At 35.9% G+C, this 19372-nt stretch overlaps 1 protein-coding gene across 3 annotated transcripts; it reads right to left on the bottom strand.

The window, feature by feature from the left end:
• Nucleotides 1-9227: 9227 nt before the first annotated feature.
• Nucleotides 9228-19011, bottom strand: pfkfb3 (6-phosphofructo-2-kinase/fructose-2,6-biphosphatase 3). 3 transcript variants are annotated; one of them, XM_077233975.1, is made up of 17 exons: nucleotides 18615-18938; nucleotides 16494-16622; nucleotides 16243-16339; nucleotides 16008-16074; nucleotides 15853-15927; nucleotides 15715-15771; nucleotides 15477-15601; nucleotides 15185-15392; nucleotides 14773-14919; nucleotides 14579-14683; nucleotides 14367-14496; nucleotides 12557-12619; nucleotides 12397-12461; nucleotides 12117-12296; nucleotides 11940-11962; nucleotides 11174-11224; nucleotides 9228-10669 (listed from the first exon to the last, which is right to left on the bottom strand). In XM_077233975.1, the coding sequence occupies exons 1-17, from the start codon at nucleotides 18718-18720 to the stop codon at nucleotides 10663-10665; spliced, it is 1635 nt and encodes a 544-aa protein (XP_077090090.1). In that variant the 5' UTR covers nucleotides 18721-18938; the 3' UTR covers nucleotides 9228-10662. The 3 variants fall into 3 exon arrangements, with proteins under 3 accessions (XP_077090090.1, XP_077090092.1, XP_077090091.1); XM_077233977.1 differs by lacking the exon at nucleotides 11174-11224; XM_077233976.1 differs by lacking the exons at nucleotides 11174-11224; nucleotides 11940-11962 and having other exon boundaries at nucleotides 18615-19011.
• Between the last annotated feature and the right edge of the window lie 361 nt (nucleotides 19012-19372).

Below are 19372 nucleotides of genomic sequence, written 5' to 3'. Positions count from 1 at the left end.
TGTCACACCATTTCTGGCCAACAATGCCAGTAATCTTGTGATTGTGAAGTAATGGTCTGGCAAATGCAGTGCTTGTTTATTTTTCTCCTTTGAATTCCTGTCCACTCAATGACATCATTGCAAAAAGAGGGCCAGGGAAATGTACTGGGAGCTCATGAGCCGTCTAATTCAAATTCATTTGGTCGCTCCTGCAGTGTAAATCAATGGGATTTTTCCATTTCATTGTCTGCCAGTAATCCAATCAAATAAGCTAAGAATATTACATCCTCACTTTTAAAAACATAATTCTCCCCCACAAACCTCTCAGTAAATGATGCAACACAAAACAAACACTGCTAAATATGTTTTAAATGTGTGTGTGTGTGTGTGTGTGTGTGTGTGTGTGTGTGTGTGTGTGTGTGTGTGTGTGTGTGTGTGTGTGTGTGTGTGTGTGTGTGTGTGTGTGTGTGTGTGTGTGTGTGTGTGTGTGTGTGTGATAGAGAGAGTGTGTGTTTTTTCTTCTCACTGGTATGCCTCACATTGCTTCCTGTACACTCACAATGAAGCTTTTGTGGTCACTGTCAGATGTCTAGGCCTCATGTGTTTACAGATGCACATTTTGGAAATACCACCATTTGCAATATTAATAAGATAGTGTGACCTGTCCTTTTGTCCTTTTGTTTAGTAGGTTTGCCTGTCACTTCTGCATTTGTGTGTGCATGTGTCCTCATCTGTCCTCAAATGCCAAATCAAAAGTTTGGAACTGAGTTGCAGTTTTAAGTCAGTTTTCCTTGGGCAACTATACGACAACTGTAAGTCAGCGTTCATTTTGATCTTTTAGCAGGGCTAATAAGCGCACGTTCACCTGAGATCTGACTGCTCAGGACTCCAGGGACAGTTGTTGGATGACATTCAGGAACTGGTTTAGGTTACTGATGCACACTCGCTCCTTTGAGGCTGGAGCAAGACAGGAGAAAAAAGGAAGTAAACCAAGCCCCATCCAGTGAATGTGAGAAGTATCACGTCCACCTGAAAGTCTGTCCTCCACCCCACTTCTATCCCTTTCTACTCCTCCCATCTTATTCTTCCTCCGCTGTTCAAACCGTAATTTAGAGACAGAATTGGGCGAGGTTTGGTACAAATGAGACGCATCACCTCATTTTGTATCTGCACTGTACAGAAATAAAGAAAACATTTTAGTGTTTGTCACTTGACTAAGTTCGAAAGATGAAGAAAAATCACACTTTTTAAGTTCAAAGGACTGACTTTAATTGACCTTCCCCACTAAATAGCCAAGGGGGAGCTTTTGTAGAGACTTTTAAGAGACTTAATGGAGTTTGCATTTATGCTGGCTTATAAATTATTCGATATAAACTTTTAGAAGCATAGATTGTGACATTGAAGGATGGATGGATGGATAGATAGATAGATAGATAGATAGATAGATAGATAGATAGATAGATAGATAGATAGATAGATAGATAGATAGATAGATAGATAGATAGATAGATAGATAGATAGATAGATAGACTTTACAATATATATTTATGATTTATTTAATTATATAATGTAAATTATTTTTAATTATATATATTAACAGCTAAAGAGAGGCTAGAAGAAGAATTTGAGCCATTAAAAAGATCACGTTTATAATTTTTCCTATGTAACGTTTTATAGCTTGAGAGTGTTGAATCACTCCTCCAGTGAATACTGGGCACAGTGAAAGTGAAGCATGCATGGTGTAGCATTTCCATGGAAACCCTGAAAGATGCCAAGTTAATTAAACTAAAGACTGTCTCCTCTGTGGTCTGGTACACTTTTATGGTCACTTCTGAATAAAAAAGAAGAAAGCTGACTAAGCATTTCTTTTCTATTTGAGTGTTCATGTTGGCCAGTATGAGCATGCATGTGTGAAAGGGATGGTTAGAATTGGGTGGAGAGACAGAAAGTGAGTACGTGAGTCCGAACACACCGTACTCTGGGATTAATTATTCAGCCGTGAACGAGGGATAAAGAGAGAAAAAAGGAGGACGGACAAACGGGAAAGAAGATCTGCGTGCCACATGAGGACAGTTGTGCCAGTTTGTCATGTCAGTCGATATCTTAATACCCCATAGATCCGTTGATGAACATTTGTTTTTCTTTGATGGGTGTTTCTCGGTGATTTATTTTTTATTTTTTATTATTAAACCATTTTATTTTGTTATTTGAAGGTCACATCAAAAATGTGTTAGAATCATTTACCTTTGCTACTTTAACGTATGCTGTTATGTATTAATTATATTGTCTCAAAACCAAATATTTAATCATAAAATATGAAAAATCTATCATAAAAATATTAACATGGTTTTAAACCTTCTTAGTAAACACAATCAAAAAGTTAAAGAATCACACAAACTATTTCAATTTTTATTGTGTTAAATTAATTATTGATATATATTTGTGGAGAAAACTTTATAAGAGGCAAATTTGTTGATCTTTAAATGACCCCATAAAATTAGAACTAGTTTAAAACTGGTGATTTAAAAATATATAATCTTTAATTTTTTTATTTTAAACTTGCCTCCACTTCCATCGTAGTCCATTACTGTAAACTTTTTTGTTTGTTTGACACACACAAATCTGATTAGATCAAATTCTGATGAGAGGCAAGTTTGTATTGCATTGAAATGTAATACAAACATTAAAAATAATTCATGTTATTTGCTAAAATAAAATAAAATAAAAATATGTATGTAAATATGATATATCATTGCATATACACATATATACACATACATTACATACACACACACACACACATATATATGTGTATATAAATTATAAAAGCACATAACCATACCAAAATGACCAAAAAAAGCTAAATGAAAACTGAAATAGATAATGTAATTTATTTTAAAAAAATATATAAAAATAGCTCATTTAAAACAGCAATAAATACTATAACAATAATACTAAAATTACACTGAATCTTGAACATTACTTTAACAGACTCTGGAGATAAGAGTGTTTTGCATAGAGTTCAAGGTGCAATTAAGTATTTTATCTCAGATAAAATTGTACACAGGTCGCTTCTTCTCTGGCTTCCGACAGTCATTGCTGAGCACGTATAGCGTCGTCATTTTAGGCCCAGTGACGCAGGTAAACCTCAGCCTGATGGGTCAGCTTTGACTGACAGGATTAGAAACCGGCCTTCCTGTCCTTAAGAGATCAAACAAAAGATCTGACTCACGGTTTTATGAGAACCCCGTCCCAAATGAATATAGCACGTCAACAGGATGTGAATTCACCCTTTTATTATGTGTAGTGAGTAGCAATTGGCTGCAAAAAAGAACATTAGCTCAGCTCTTTTTCCCTTCAAAACCACATATCACTTAGTAGGTGTTAATTGATTTACATGATTAAGTGAATGAGAAACCGTGGGAGCGTATTCATTGGTATCCTGCTTTGCGTGTGTATTGCCAGTCGTGCTAAGTCACCACTGAACTAATCTCAAGAGAATTACAGCTCTATTTAAAGACACTGAGCTTAGCAGGATCATGTCAAAACAGCCAGTAGAACAACTATATATTTATTTCAGCTAAGCCAAACAGAATTTTTTTTTTAAGAGCTTAGAGATAAACGTTGATGACCATCACACGTGTTTTAATAACACTAAAATATTAAAATGCTAAAACTCTTAGCTCGGTTGTTATTTTTTGTCTTAGCTAATTATATTCTTTGTGGCTGAATGCAAAGTACATATTATATATTTTTCACCCCACAATGCTTTAGTGTTATGGAATTGCTATAAGGTGTTTTGAGGGTGCAGTAATCAGGGAGTCGGCCATTTTATTTCAATCACAAGATCCTTCCAGTGCACTGAAACGTTCACACAATAAAAAATCCCACAATGCACCGTGAAAACAAGGTACCATCGATGCTCACTATGTTCCCTTAACGGAAAATTCTGAAGAGTGAAACATAAATTGCGCAAGCCAACTCAAACACCATGAGACGTGACGGATGTTTTAAAAAAATATAATAAACCATTTCAGCACGAACATAAGTGAACATTTTGTACTGTATGTAGCTACCATTTATAGTTCATTTACAGCTGAAATGTTGAAGAGATTTGTAAGAATCAAAGTATTTATCATAATGAATTGTAAATACCATTACAAAAAATATGCCAGAAAAAAATCTGTGTTGCTGCTGTGCTGAATTAGATTAATGAAATTGTATAAAACACAGTTAATTGTACACAGCATGTATGTAGAATGTTTCCTGAGAGATAGAGTGAGCAAAAGAGAGAGAGAGAGAGGAAGAGAGAGAGAGAGAGAGAGAGAGAGAGAGAGAGAGAGAGAGAGAGAGAGAGAGAGAGAGAGAGAGAGAGATGGAAGGCAAGAAAAGAAAGAAAAGATCAGAGAAAACCCCTATAAAAAGAGACCAGATCAACAGATAGGCCTACAATCTTCTTTCATCACTTCCTTGACCATGTGGCTGAAACCCAAATGTGTGACATTCAAACTGACCAATCAGGAGATTACAACTCCCCCCACTACACTAAAGGTGTGACAATTAACAGACCCACAAACATTTTGGCCTACAGGCCTTGAGCACTATCAACACCTCTTATGCTTTTGAAGGGGGTTTGAACAGGAAAGCAAAAGTCATTGTTGATTTTCATCCTTACACTGTTGTTCATAAATACCTGTAGTGACGTGATGAAGGTGATTTCATCAAGTGCAACATGTTCCTGGATAAATATATTTCATGATCCTAGAACAACAATCCTATCAACCAATTAGAATTTACTGTTTATGTCCAGTTTAGTCATATAACCAGGGTGCTTCTACATCAGTTATCTATAATTCCCCTCTGATTTTAGGGATAACTTATGGGTAGGGTTAGGTTGAAGGGTAGGAATATGGTTAGGACTAACAAAATATGTTGAACATGTCTTACTTGGCAAAACCATGACCGCAGTCGCCGGAAACAGAGTTGTCAGTGTCCCAATATTTAGTGAGCATTGTCCTTACCGGAGCCTGAATTTGTGTACACCTGGAGTGTCCCGTCCTGTTCCTGGAGATCCTGTAAAGTTCAGCTCCAACCCTGATCGATCACAACTAAAGCAGCTAATGGAGATCTTCAGGAAGAAGGTTTTACTGTCATTCATGAGACAATTAGACAATGTTGCACAAACAATACAACACTCAAAATGCAAACTTTTAAAACGGGTTTCAAAGTATACGTTTTTGATAACGATATCTCTATCATCTCCAAGTAAACTACAAAAACTTGAATTTGTGAAATGGTAACGTTGTGCGCATGCCTAATACGTGTTTACTACACAGGTGCGTAGTGTTTCTTTACAAAGTGACATCGCCAACTACTGGTCTGGCATGAATAATACAGCGTTTTTAGTCGTTCACGCGGATCCGTGTAAACGGGGATCGTTTTGACAATATTGTAGTCTGTACGCGAAAAAAGTAAAGGTGACATTTTTAAGGGTACCGTTTTGTCATGTAAACGTACCCTTAGAAGGATCAACTATTCTTTCGGCTACATTCTGTCACGTTCTAACACTGGCCAACTGGATGTTACGTGTTATGAAGGTTTGTCATAGACCAAAATATCCACACACAAAAAATAACCACCTCACAGGAACTTCATAATGTCTGTCAGACTTCATAAAGTCTCTTTAAGCATGTTTGGGAAAATGAGCGTTAATTAACCAGCACAATTTGCCAAAGTAATTAGAACCGTCTTTGTTTTCTGAGAACGAGTTTCTTGCCCATTGCACATTTACAGTATGTCAGCTCTACTCAGAGGAAGCTGTGTGGTTTCATTATTATCATGACCCTGATCCAACTTCCTTCATCCGCAGTCTCCGGTTGTAAGAAAACAGTACGAGAAAGTACAAGTCTAGCACATTTCGTGAAAAACAAAACTTTAAAACATTAAGCAATGACATTATATTGATGTAAAGCGACCATGTCAAAAGTAATCCACTGAAATCAAAATGTTTATTACTGTATGTGGGTTTTCGTCCATGTCTTTGGCTTTAGATCTGAGGTCATCTATAGAGTGCTGCTGGAATGAGTCCTAAAACCTGGAAACGGGGCATTTTTGCTCTTCTGGTCCCATTGTCTAAAAGTCAATGGGTTTTTTGAATGGTTTTTTGGTGATGTGGCTGAAATAAGGCCTGTGGTTTAAACAAGCTCAAGATTTTACATTCATGTTTTAATCTATGACATAAAATACATCAGTAATATGCCCTTGTGATTTTTTAAGGCTTTTACTTTCCTTTAAAAAAAGCAGTTACTAAATGGGACTGTAGAAGACTACAGACTTTACACATCATCATGCAAAACAGGAAAATGCATGTAGTCTAGTCCGCTTTTACAGCTTCATTGTGTTTATTCTTACATTCTTGCAAACTTTTCAAACTCAAAATGTCTAACTTATTAGAAACGATTAAAGAGTTGCACCTGTAGTTTTACTTCAGTTTTTTTTTTTTACTTCTGCCGATATTATTTAGGGTTCAGAAATCATGAAAGTTGTTAATTTGTGAAAATGATCAAAACGTGTAAGAATCGTATACTTTTGTCGGTCACAGAGCTTACTGTCTGCAATGATCTAAAGCCAATGGAAAAATTCCGTTGGGAACCAGGGTGGACCTCTGGGTTGGCTTACAAAAGTATAATCACTGCAGCACTCACTAATGTAAAATATCACTGTTTGCATGTGTGTGCATTTAAACCTTTTTATTCCTGGAAAACCAAAATATTAGGCAACAAATATTGGCAACATTTTCACATTTTTATCCAACATAATGATTACAAATAGGTAAATGTACACACACTAGCCACTTTATTTAGGTACACGGGTTCAACTGCTTAACACAAATATCTAATCAGCCAATCACATGAAAGCAACTCAGTGCATTTAGACATGTAGACATGGTCAAGAAATCTGCAGCAAATGCGTTATGCTATAGTGAAATATGAACCAAAACATATGAGAATTGTTTCCTGCACATTGTTAAATCTATGCCACATAGAAATGAGGGAGTTCTGACGCAAAGGGGAGTGTACCTAATAAAGTGGCCGGTGAGTGTATTTTTCCTACTAATTCTACTAGTGTAGAATTAGCACACTAGTACATCATGGTTCATTGCAATAATGTAAATCAAATCCAACTGAAAGAATAAGCTCTTTAAGTTCCAGTTCAAATGGGAAATATGCCCTCACAGGAATTTAAATGGTGCTCATCAATAATAACAAACTACTTTAATTTTAAATATGTGTCACATTCCACAATCATCAGTTGTTTTTACAGATATTATGGATATTTCCAAAACACAGCTGCTGGGACATTTCCATAGCGTGTGCAGCACGAGCTGACGGTCTCCATGTGGACGTGAATGACTGGGGCGTTGGGTTCCTCTCATGTGATAAGCTGTAACACTGACGACCTGATTGACTTCACACTGATCTGATTGCCGTCTGTCGATATATGTTCTGCATCTCTTTACCCTGGAGCTCACACTGAGCTATAAATAACTATTAGAGCTCCCTGATAACAGTCACATAGACTCTTGAGCTACACTGTCATTTACTACATGGTCTTTTTAAATTAATAGGCATAATTAAGTATATTTAGGGTGTTATTTATTTCGTTTGAAAAGTGTACTGCTGATCATAAGAAATCATTTTCAGAAAATTATATTTTCCAATTTCAGTACCATGCCTGGTATCGCATGATATTTGGGAAGATGCAGTCCTCCAATTTTCAGATATATTCGAGAAGGTTTGTAGGTCATACAACACAATTTGGATAAGCAAATTGGATAATTCACTTTCCTTTAAATGGCCTTAAATAGCAAATATGCTGGTTACACCACAGCACATTATGTACAATCACTATTCTTTGTGCTTTCTCCCAATATATATATATATATATATATATATATATATATATATATATATATATATATATATATATAGGCTATTTAATATAATTATTCTTTTTTTCTCTCTAATTACAGTAGGCTAACAGAGTTGATTATTGAACTTGAAGAGGCAATTATTACAGACATTTACTGAAATTAGACTGCACCTCTGTTTAAACCATTTGACTGAAAGATGAAACCTTTTTAATTAAAAGGAGAAAATCTCATAACATAACAGGGTGAAAATTAAGTGCAGAAACAAATGTTGCATTTTCTCTGATAATGCATTTACAAACTATGCATATTTTAAGTTTAACTAAGCAAAATATTTTTTAAATGCAAAACAAATAAACAATTCAATATATAAGCAAACAAATGCAAATATTTAACTACATATATATATATATATATATATACCCACATAGTATTTATGTAGTGTATTTATGTACTGAAAATTATCCAACTACATAATCTCTCCACGTGAAGTAAAAACATTTTTGAAAATAAAACAAAGATTATTTTAGTATTTTCATATATAATTAATTGTGTTACTTGCTGTTTCTTTGTAAATAATTGTGAAATTCTATAGCAATTTTTGGGTGAAAATCATCTCTACATCGTTTTTTTGTATCATATTTTATTTTGTTCATGAAAACATTTATTTAAAAGGGATCAAATGTATAATGTAGCATATAATGTTCTAAATAAAAAATATATTACGTTTTTTATTAATGAAAGTTAAATATATACAAATACAAAGATTTAAAATAAACTCAAATTGTTTTCCTGAGAATTAACTAAATATTCTATCCATGCAAGGATATCATGTTTTAGTGTTGTTTATAACTAAACTCCCATCTCTGCTGATCCTGTTACAAATGGCTGTTTTTGTTTACACTGGTTATTAAACAGTTTATACAAAACCAATGTTTTCAGGTTTAATCTAATATTGCCTTCCTGCTGCAGGGAAAAGCTGGCATGTGACAGATGCCATGTGACTAAAGTGACATGTAAATTGCATCATCTCACAATAATTTGAATGGTAAATGAAAGGCTGACTGGTTATACAATGAGTTTCCATTGAGGGCAACAGTTAATATCTGTTCCAACAGGTAAGTAAAAAAGCAAAGAGTCCAGAGGGCAATAAAACATAGATATGGCTCATTAGAAATGAGGATGTGGATGAGGACTGACTGATACTTTGTAACTAAATAAAAACAGATGGGAAACTGTCACCCTGTATCTGACCATTTATGGAAAAATGTCAAGATAAGGAAATGCAGTTCTGTGAAAACAAATAAACACCCACAAATCCTCTTTTAGACTTTATTAATTCAGTAAATGCATATAAATGATTCACTTTCCTTTACAAAGAGACAATTAAACTTGATGATATGCTATACAAACTCAGCAATGAACAAAGTGCTTAATAACAAAGTCTAGTACAAATAAATAAATATTATTTTAACAAAAAAAGGAAAGACATTACAAAATAAGTTTCAAGTATCAGAAGCAAACAAATGAATTAGCATTTCGAGCCAATGTACAACATTGCACCTATAGTTGTGTTACGAATAGAATACATATAAACCATACATTTACAGTTAAAGCTGGTACTTAGATTCGAAGAGTTAAAATTGGACTCTGTTCCTAAAAATTCAAACCGTAAACATTTGAATTAAAGGGTAAATCTGTCCACAAATTATCAAATACTAGTTTAATCTCTTGCTCAGGCTGAGACATGCTAACAAAAGTTAAATGAAATTAAAAAAAACTAATGAATTTCATTCAAATATTATTTTTTTAAACATAATTCTCATTGTAGAATGTAAAAAAGCAGGTCTGGCTTGATCGCTCAAGCACTAGGCACTCTAGGGAATCAATCAATGAACAGTATAAAAATGTATCTGATATGCGTCACGCCATAAAATACATGAATTATAAACAACAAATATAAACACTGTTTCACTTTGTCCCATCCAAAGATGCATAAAACACCCTGTTTTTATAACCTCGCACAGTGACCTTGTCGCCAGGTCTTACAAACACACACAAAAAACACTCACAATCCATAACACAAATCATCCGAAACTGCAGTAGACAACATGAGAACTTTTAAACAGCCTTCAAAACTGCCAGCAGCATAAAATATTGGTAAGATTCATTGTTGTACTCAGAAGATGCAAATAATCTAAATGTGCAATTAATTTGCAGCATATCTTTGAAAATGAGTGCAGAATAGACATAAATCAGCCTGCAAGCATCTGCAGGGAGATCTTTGGTCTGTTTTAGTATCATCCTTCAAAGATCAGGGCATATTCTTACCGTCAGTGTTAAAAAAAACTAGCCGAGACTAGAATAAAAACATCTAGAAGTGGTATCCTGTTACGTAAACAGGGAATAGTGTCCAAAAATGTGGGGGTGGTTGACAACATCAGTTAGCCGAATGTTTAATCCCTGCCACTGGGCTTCGATTTCTCTTCATACACAAAACACACATAGAAAACATCAAACTCCATACTGGTACAAACCAAACAATACGTACATTAATCATGAATTCCTAGATGAATAGAAAAACTCAGGTGGCACTCAGTGTCCATTTTTTTGGAGAAGGATGCAGACTCCTCTGTGAGAGGAAAAGAGGAAGTAGCTTGGCAGGAAACTGGTCCGCGCTGAGCAAAGCAATATAGCTGAACAATGTCACAGGCAGAGCTGAGAGGGTTCGTGGCACTCTATAGAGCATTTTTTCAGGTTCTGCGAAAAAAAATGACGCAGAACATTCTGTTAATTACTGAACAGTTGGTCTACTCAACAAGCTAGCAGCTAGCTAATAGCATTTAGCAATTAGCATAACAGACACTTGCTATTATTGTTTTACAAGTCTACATGGAATCTGCGCTCACATATTTTCAGAGAATTCGAACAACGAATGCAAGCTCTACATATTTTGCATGCTTTTCGCGCTTGTTTAGAGTATTTTGCTAATTTGACAATGTTTTCAGCTAATATAACCGTTTACACCTGGTATTTTGATATTGACACGTTTTGGATGGTTAGCAAGCACTAAATGTAAGTGCCAGATGTTAATATCAGTTATAAACAGGACTCAAAAGTGTAATTCTAACTCCATTTAACACATTTTACCACATTCAAAAGTATTCTGCAGGATTTCTGTAGACTTTGTCCCAAAATCAGTGCTTATTCACAAATTGCTATACTATTTAGCTACTCTACATTATTAGGTTCGGTTAGCATTACCTCTGAAAGAGCAGCACTGAAACCACTTGTAGGTAATGTAAAAAAGTGCGTCTTTAAGCATGGAAAAGATGAGCAAGAGACAGACTGTGAACATTTGTAGAACAAATGAGAAAGCTGGTATCTACATATAAATGAAGATATAAACATGAAGTGATGTGTAACTACTGTGCTTGTGTACTGTGCATGTATTTCTTCATCAATACCACCTTTAAAAGACACATATTGTAAGGTTACAGCATAATCAGTTGTAATTTGGTTTTACGTGGCCATTTTCCACCCTCTCTCTAAAATAAACAAGATTGCTACTGTACCTTTTAGACTTATATATGCAAATAAGGTTGGTTATGATTGGCTAATCTTTATGCCATGGTTCACAATAACGTTCATCAGGGAAGGCCAAGTTGTAAAAAACAAGTTGCAAAATTTACATTGTAATGTTATGTAAATTAAGGTTGTCTTATGTAAATTAACTTGTGACATCATAACCACAAAGACTTCTGATTGGCCCCTTTTTGCAGCGTGGTTAGTAAATAACTAAGTGACATTTGCACTAAGATATAGTTAGAGTGATTGGATGTCAACAACGAAAGATATGAGAAATGTTTTCTTGTTGCGTTTAAAAGTTGATACACCTAAGAGAAATCCATTATACTTTATGGCCCATTTAAGGATGTGGCACAAGCATGTGAAAGTCAAGTTGGAAAGGTTCGACGAGGTGAAATTATTTAAAGATGACACGAAAGAAACAGAAATAGGAAATACTTACAGACAAGCTTCACTAAGCCAGTGCTGTAGCACATGAAGGTGAATGAGGAAGGATAAATGGAAGGAAACAGGAAGAGAATGTGAAAGGGCGAAGCATGAAATGATAATATGTCACTAAGGTTATGAGAGTGAAGATATGACACAGGTTATAGATCTATGAACAGTAACTGTGGCTCACCTGTGTGGACAGAGCGAGTGTGGTGTGTGATGTTGAACACAGGGCCAGTTGGGCGGGCGTCACTTCTCTGATGATCGGGTCATCTAGACCCTCAATGCGAGGCTTTTTATTGGGTTCAGGGCTGGTGAGAGGGGTCACACTGTTTCTCCTTATCAGAGTGCTCAGGCCTCTCTTCACCTCCTAGTGAGAGAGAGAATACAGAAGAAGATATCAGAAGCTGATATGGTACAGCTTTTGTGTGCATGTATACCGGTATGCAAGTGTGTGAGTTTGTGCTTACCTCTGGTCTGTCTCTATGCGTGTTCACTGCCTCCACATTTAGATAGATAGATTCAACCTTGCACCCTTTAAAATACCAAAAATAACACATTTAGTTAGCATTCTACTTTTCAATATTATTCAGATTAGATATGTCAGAGATAATAAGTTAAAAATCTTACCATAAGCCACTGGGGTCAGCTTCAGGACTGTGTGGAGTGGACACTTCAGGTACGGCATCTCATCTGTAAACAGGAAACAAAAGGTTAGTATGATTGCACTTAGGTCACACTTTAGAATAGGGTCCAATTCTCACTATTAACTATGACTTGGGCTCAATAAACTCCTAATTAGTGCTTCTTAATAGTTAATAAGGTGGTTGTTAAGTTTAGGTATTGGGTAGGATTAAGTGATGTAGAATATGGTTATGCAGAATAAGGCATTCATATGTGCTTTATAAGTACTAATAAACAGCCAATATCCTAGTAATATGCATGCTAATAAGCAACTAGTTAATAGAGAGAATTGGATCCTAAACTAGTGTTACCTGCACTTCTACTGAGGACGGAAAAGGGTCAGCTGATGAAGATTAGGGGATGAATTTAAAGGGATAGTTCACCAAATCTGACTTTTTCTTATATGAAACACAAATAGAGACATTTTGATGAATGTCCATGCTGCTCTTTTCCATACTATGAAAGCTATTGGTGCTGTCACACTCAAAAACAAAAAACTTAACATAATTAAAGTAGTCCGTATGACTTCTGGGCTGGTTAAATAAAATGCTTAGACTAATCTTGCCTGGTCATAACAGTTACATAAAAATGTAGATCGGCCTAATTTGATTCTGAAAAAATAAGTCTAATTACCCCTTGGCTTAGCAGTTAACCAAGGGGTAATTACACTTATTTTTTTAAGTCTAGTTAGACTAGTTCCTAGGACATGGTCTTAACATAGAAGCTATGCTTATGAAACTGGCCCCTGAAGTCATATAATAGCCTAGAACCATGAACAGGCCAAAGTTTTAAGAAAACAAACTTGACCTCAATGACATCAAACCTGACAACAGTGAATAATAACTGTGCTCAATTGCACTGAATGTGCACTTTAAATCTTGAAAGTACATAAAAAACAAACTGTATTTGAAGATAATAAAATATTAATGAAATAAAAGCCAACTTAAGTGTACTTAAAGAGAGTTTTAAGACTATGCTTTTTAACACATTTCAGTTTACTTTATAATAATTGCACAAGTTTTCGTTTTGTCATGCTTTATAGAAGTACACATATTTTGATGTGACTAACATACTAAAGCACATTTAAAGTTCTTGATTATAATTTGAACTGTAGTGTGTTATTCAGTTTTACATTTAGAGTTAATATATTGTTCTCAATTGCAACTTCTTTGCCAATGTACATGACACACAAGTTTCAATAGAGATGACATTAAAGTATATATTTTCAGTGTACAATAGAAGTAATTATATAATCAATTACAGATAAAAATGTGCTTCAGTCCTACTTTAGTGGAACAAAAAATCACTTGAAAGTTCAGCTAACTGCACTTAATATCAATTTAAACTATAATACATTTTCATTAAATTCAATTAACGTTACATTCCGTTTATAGGCTACTTAAGTATATTCTGTCAAAGTATATTACTAAAGTGTATTTTTTCTATAATAAGTACCCTTATAAAAGTATGCTAAAATACCTTTTTTTTAATTCAATGAGGAGCAGAACAACAGCTTAATTTCAGTCTGTTCCTCACATGAACCTACAAATGGTTTCAGAAGTCATTTGGACTACTTTCGAAGCTCAACAGCACTCCCATTCTCTTCAACTTCCACTTCCATTAGTGTGAAAAAGAGTATGTGGGACAATATGCTGAACTTCTCCTATTGTGTTCCATTAAAGAAAGAAAGTCATATGAGTTTGGAATGACTTGAGCATTAGTATTTCTGCATGATCTATTGATTTAAGAACCTCACCTGCACTTTTATCCAGGAAGTAAGCGAGTAGGCAGCGGATCACAGCCTGGTGACAGATGACAAGAACGTTCTCCTGTCGTTCCAGTTCCATGATCAATGGCTCCACCCGCTGAACCAAGTCCTGATATGACTGGGGAAACACAAGCATTTAATTAAAGGACACTTTCTTCTACTTTGTCATATTAAAATGAAGGTGTTTCATTTGTTTGTACCTCTCCGGAGGGGTAGCGGTAGTAGTATTTGTCCTGATCTCTCAGAGCAAACTCTTCTGGAAACCTCTCCCTTACTTCCTCATAGGTCATCTCCTCACACACACCCTGCAGACACCATACACACGTTTAAAGGGAATGGAAATCGAGTAACGTAGCCAAAAAAACAAACCAGAGATGCATGCTGGAAAACTTACTGCATCAATCTCATTCAGGCCTTTCCATTGCTCGTACGGCACATTGAGGGCCTCGGCGGTTTGGATACTACGACGCAGCTGGCTTGTCCAAACCTTCAAGTCCTTCAAGTTCTGCTCCTCCACAAAGTTAGCAAGAGCTCCTGCAAACTACAGAGTGGGACGATTTATTATTCTGGGGAGTTTGGACAAATTGGACACATAGGTAATTTAGTACTCTGTACTAGAACGCACAGTTTTGAAACTTTACAAATACCATCCTTGGCACCAAACTGAGCTTCATGACTGTTTATGAAGGCTTGTGAAGTTATCTATCATTTTGTAATGAGGCAAGGGCTATTTAAAAGTAATTACCCAAGTCGTACCTTCGTACTGCATTGTGTTCATTCTTTTCCGAGATTTAAGAGCATAGTACCTTTCGTCCACGTGTAGACAGCCCAGAGTCTCCGCCCAGTCGGCCCTGCAAGTTGTGTTGGCTCTCGCCGTGACGGCACAGATAAATAGACCGCGGCTGCACGTGGATGTTCATCAGATAGTAAACGATCCGACTCTGGATGTGGTCTTGAATACGGTTGACCAGGAATCTGCGACCGACGTCAATCACTTTGATGAAAGACAAATTCCTGAGGATAATCAAGGAAAAGTGGTTAAGCCTGAGATATTAAAGACACAAAGTCAGCGCCAAAGAAAGTATATAGGTATTGTACCTGTCATATTGGTCAGGGTCAAGCGGCTGATAGTTCACTCTGTAACATTCAATTCTTTTCTTGAAGTCCTCCACGGCATCCGTCTTGTTGCAATCTTGGTAGTCAGGACATGACACCTTCACTTCCTGTTTAGGGATTATAGTAATATCCAGAGGTTTTGCAAACTTTATATAAAAAAGGTTACTAGTTACATCACTAAATAAATATAAGACTAAACAATCTTTATCATGCGACTTACCAAAATATTACAGGCGATTACATTTGGGTCCTCACAAACAGACTCAATGAAGAAAATCTGCAAAATACATTTGTATTAGTGGTCTTCTTCATCACTGTAATTGTCCTCAAAAGCAATCTTCAAGAGAATACGACAAACCTTAAAGCCATTTTCGGCACCAAACTCCAGGATTATATCCCGTCGCTCTCTGGTTGTGTTTGTAGCGTCAAAAACCTGTGGAAAGACACGGCGGTGATGATCTACTTGTCTTTTAGCCTGTCTAAACTGTTTATGCATTTGCAGCCGATACTTACAGCCACTTGACCTTCCTCTTCAGTGAGATAAATCTTGACATCTCTCAGAGCGGCCAAAGCACACTGCCTGGGGACAAAACAAAATTAAATTACTCTAGATATCCATTTATATATGGATTACTCCATTTATATTACTCCATTTATATATCCATAAAAATTACTCCATAAATCCATAAATGATCTGAAGAAGAATTGTGTATAGTATGGCATTGTGTAGCTTTAGCACACAACTCACTGTCGAATTTTTACGGCATCCTCATTGTCTGATTTGAAGAAGTCGTAGGAGCTGAAGTGTTTCACCGCTTCTCGACGATACTCGCCAACATTAAAGACTAAAAATACACATATTCAGCAATTAAGAATTCATGCAAAATGTTACTATTATGTATAGGTGGAATAAATAAAGCAAATATATATATAAATAAATATGAATTAGAGTGATAAAAGTTTTGATTTTATTTCCATGATTTGTGATATATTGTGTACCTTTTGTGGGAATACCAATCCAGTTGAGGTAGCGTGTGAGTTTCCTTGATATGTAGGTTTTGCCCCGAGCAGGAAGCCCGACCATCACTATCACCGTTGGAGGGTTTGCCAGGTGGGGGCCTCCATGTGCTGAAATACAAAGATGAAGTGAAATACATGGTCACACTTTGCTGAAACAACAGAAATGCCATTAGCCTAAGGGTTTAAAGGGTATGGGCACATTTTTCTTTCAATCTCACTCCAGTGGTTCCCCGCATGATTTCTCAGCACGTGCCTGGGAACCTGTTAGCGACCCTCCTCGCCAGCCAAATTAAACAGCGAAGCCATTGGCTGGGTCATGTGCACACAGAAGCATTATAAAAACTAAACATTTACTACACTTAAATGCACGTGCACATTCCACGTCGCCAGCAGAAAGACGTTAACCGGTTCGGATGCAGATAAGTCTCACTTTCTCGTACACACACAGACATATAAATGCTCTAGAAAGTAAATGTTTGTGAGTATGTCTTATGTTTAATGGAAATTGCCACAAAATATATGTATTTATGCAGTTGTGCATTAGGCTAGGATTCAAGCAATTTCGTATATTATGAAAGGACACAGCTGTTTTTCTCATTGAATTATTGATGTCCATTGGCAGGTGGCCACGTGAATGGGCAGTCTGCACCAGCGAAGTCGGGGTTAATCCTTCATAACGTCCTTAAGAAGATCCCCAAACCCAGCTCAGTCAGCAGAGACAATGATCTTATTAGGCTTTTGTCCACGTACACTGAACAGACAAAAAATGCTCATGTCTAGGTCATGATTCACCCCAGAATTAAAAGAAAATTGTATTAAATTTAATTATTATATTTTTGAAGCCTATTTTAAGAGCTACGAACATTTAGACATGTGGGAATGTTATTTGAAAGTTAAGGATGTTTAACCCCAAATTTAATTGAATTTGTGTGTCTGTGTGTGTGTGTGCCTACTTAATTATATTTTGGGGACATATTTATACCCAGAAGTGACCAAAAGCTAACCAAATCTCCAAAAACCTCCGTTTAGGGACGTCCTCATATGTAAATCTGGCATAAAATAAAGTAAGGAGAGAGAGTGTGTGTGTGTGTGTGTGTGTTTATAATTCTCATATTCTTTATATTCTCGTTATCCTGCAATATATTGTAAAATAGATATTAAAGAAACTGTTCTGAATCCTATTTTTTGTATTAAAATCTGCATAAATTCAAGGTAATACAAAAATACTACCATGCTTTTCATTAAATTAATGATTAAAATCTGATTATTTTACATTGAATCTGTTTTATAAAATAGAATGAAATACTATATTATATTATAAATTAGACGAAATAGAGCTTAAATTATTATTATACTTCTTGCAATTGTTCACTTTCACACATTCACACACAAAAATAACTGAGTTCTTGTGTATAACTATTGCAGTAAATCATGCCTAAGGCCACAGTGATATCATTGACGCAGCAGATATTAAAATGCACTTGTAATGACTAATTCATAAGCATATGGTACAGTCATTATGCTCACGCCAATCGCAGGTAAATATATTTGACTAATCATAGCCCACAATGAATGAAAAACGCAATATTCCCACACTCTGTCGAATCCCCATTCTGAGCTCGATTCAATGCATGATGTCGTAATCACTGTACCATTGAGTTAGAAAGTCTTTACAAAGGCGATGGGCAAGGGTTTCCATGACAACCGAATCACGCGAGGCTTTTAGAATCGAGAATCAAGAATGTGCATAGAACCAGTTAATTCTGTTGTCACGGCTACCCTATGACCATCACCTTAAACTATCACTGTTTCAATGCACATGAAATTAAAGTGCTCGTGACAGTTAGTAAGTCACATGTTCATTAACCAGATATTTCACTTTGTTACATGTAGGCCTAAAGTGCGCTTTACCGTTGAAAATAATAATACTAGGTCTTACTCTACTACTACTACTACTACTAAGTTAGGCTTACTAAAAATAATAATAATAATAGTAGTTTGTATGCCCTATCTGCAGAAACATTATGGATATACTGGACAGCAGTTTTGTGCTGCTCACCATTCTTTAATATGAAAGAAAAGTGAAAATAATCTACTTACGTATGCGGGGCATTGAATGTTTGTCATCCTTAGAGGGAATCCAGATTTTTTGGATCCTGTTTTGAGTCAGTTCCCTTGGCATTCCTTTAGGATGGAAAAATTTCATCAAGAAAACTGCGGCAGGAAACACCGGCTTCGGGAATTCCAAAAACTGTAGTTTAGTTTAGAGAAAACAAACAAAAACGTAAGAATTAAGATGCTCTTCTTTTGTAACTCTTCTTCTTTAAAAGATGTTTGAATATTTTGTATCGGGTAGAACTCCAACTCTCTCCGCTTTCCGGTAATCTCTCACATCACGACTCTCATCTTCAATGCTTTAAATACGGAACCGGCAACACGTCGAAGTGACGTCATTGCGAAGGCGTGTCTATCAGTGAGCCTGTTCACGTGCGCCACCCTGCGGCCAAATGCAAAACATCGTTTAAAATATATAAAAATAATGATACACAACTATGCTATTCGTGTGCATCCATGCGTTTTAATAATAAGAAAATTATTATTTTGATATTGCATTATTGTTTTCTAAATGCTAATGATATAGATAACAGTAAAAGGGAAAGAAAGGCAATCCTCAAATGCATTAAAGATGCAGGTCACGCATCGAGTGGGCATCCCCACACATCACACATGCCTACGTGCGGGGAGTCACTGCATCAATCCATCAATCTTCATCCATAAATCCCTGAAATAACAGCAAGCACCTTCAAGCTGTAAATCATTGGCTTGTTGATTTTTTTGTTGTTGAAAATTTCCCTTAA

This window comes from Siphateles boraxobius, unplaced genomic scaffold (assembly GCF_051911475.1).
Source record: "Siphateles boraxobius isolate OS27281-9 unplaced genomic scaffold, OSU_SipBor_1 19, whole genome shotgun sequence".
Taxonomy (NCBI): domain Eukaryota; kingdom Metazoa; phylum Chordata; class Actinopteri; order Cypriniformes; family Leuciscidae; genus Siphateles; species Siphateles boraxobius.
Note: the sequence above shows the minus strand (reverse complement) of the source record. Positions and strands in the feature narration are given on the sequence as shown.

Bases quoted from the DNA above. Each gene is read 5' to 3' on its own strand.
- pfkfb3 (XM_077233975.1), bottom strand. From the start codon at position 18,720: ATGAAATTTTTCCATCCTAAAGGAATGCCAAGGGAACTGACTCAAAAC. The intron at 16,340-16,493 runs GTACACAATATA...GTGTATTTTTAG, and splicing joins GATTGGTATTCCCACAAAAG to TCTTTAATGTTGGCGAGTAT. The intron at 15,772-15,852 runs GTTTGTCGTATT...TGTATTTTGCAG, and splicing joins GTGCCGAAAATGGCTTTAAG to ATTTTCTTCATTGAGTCTGT.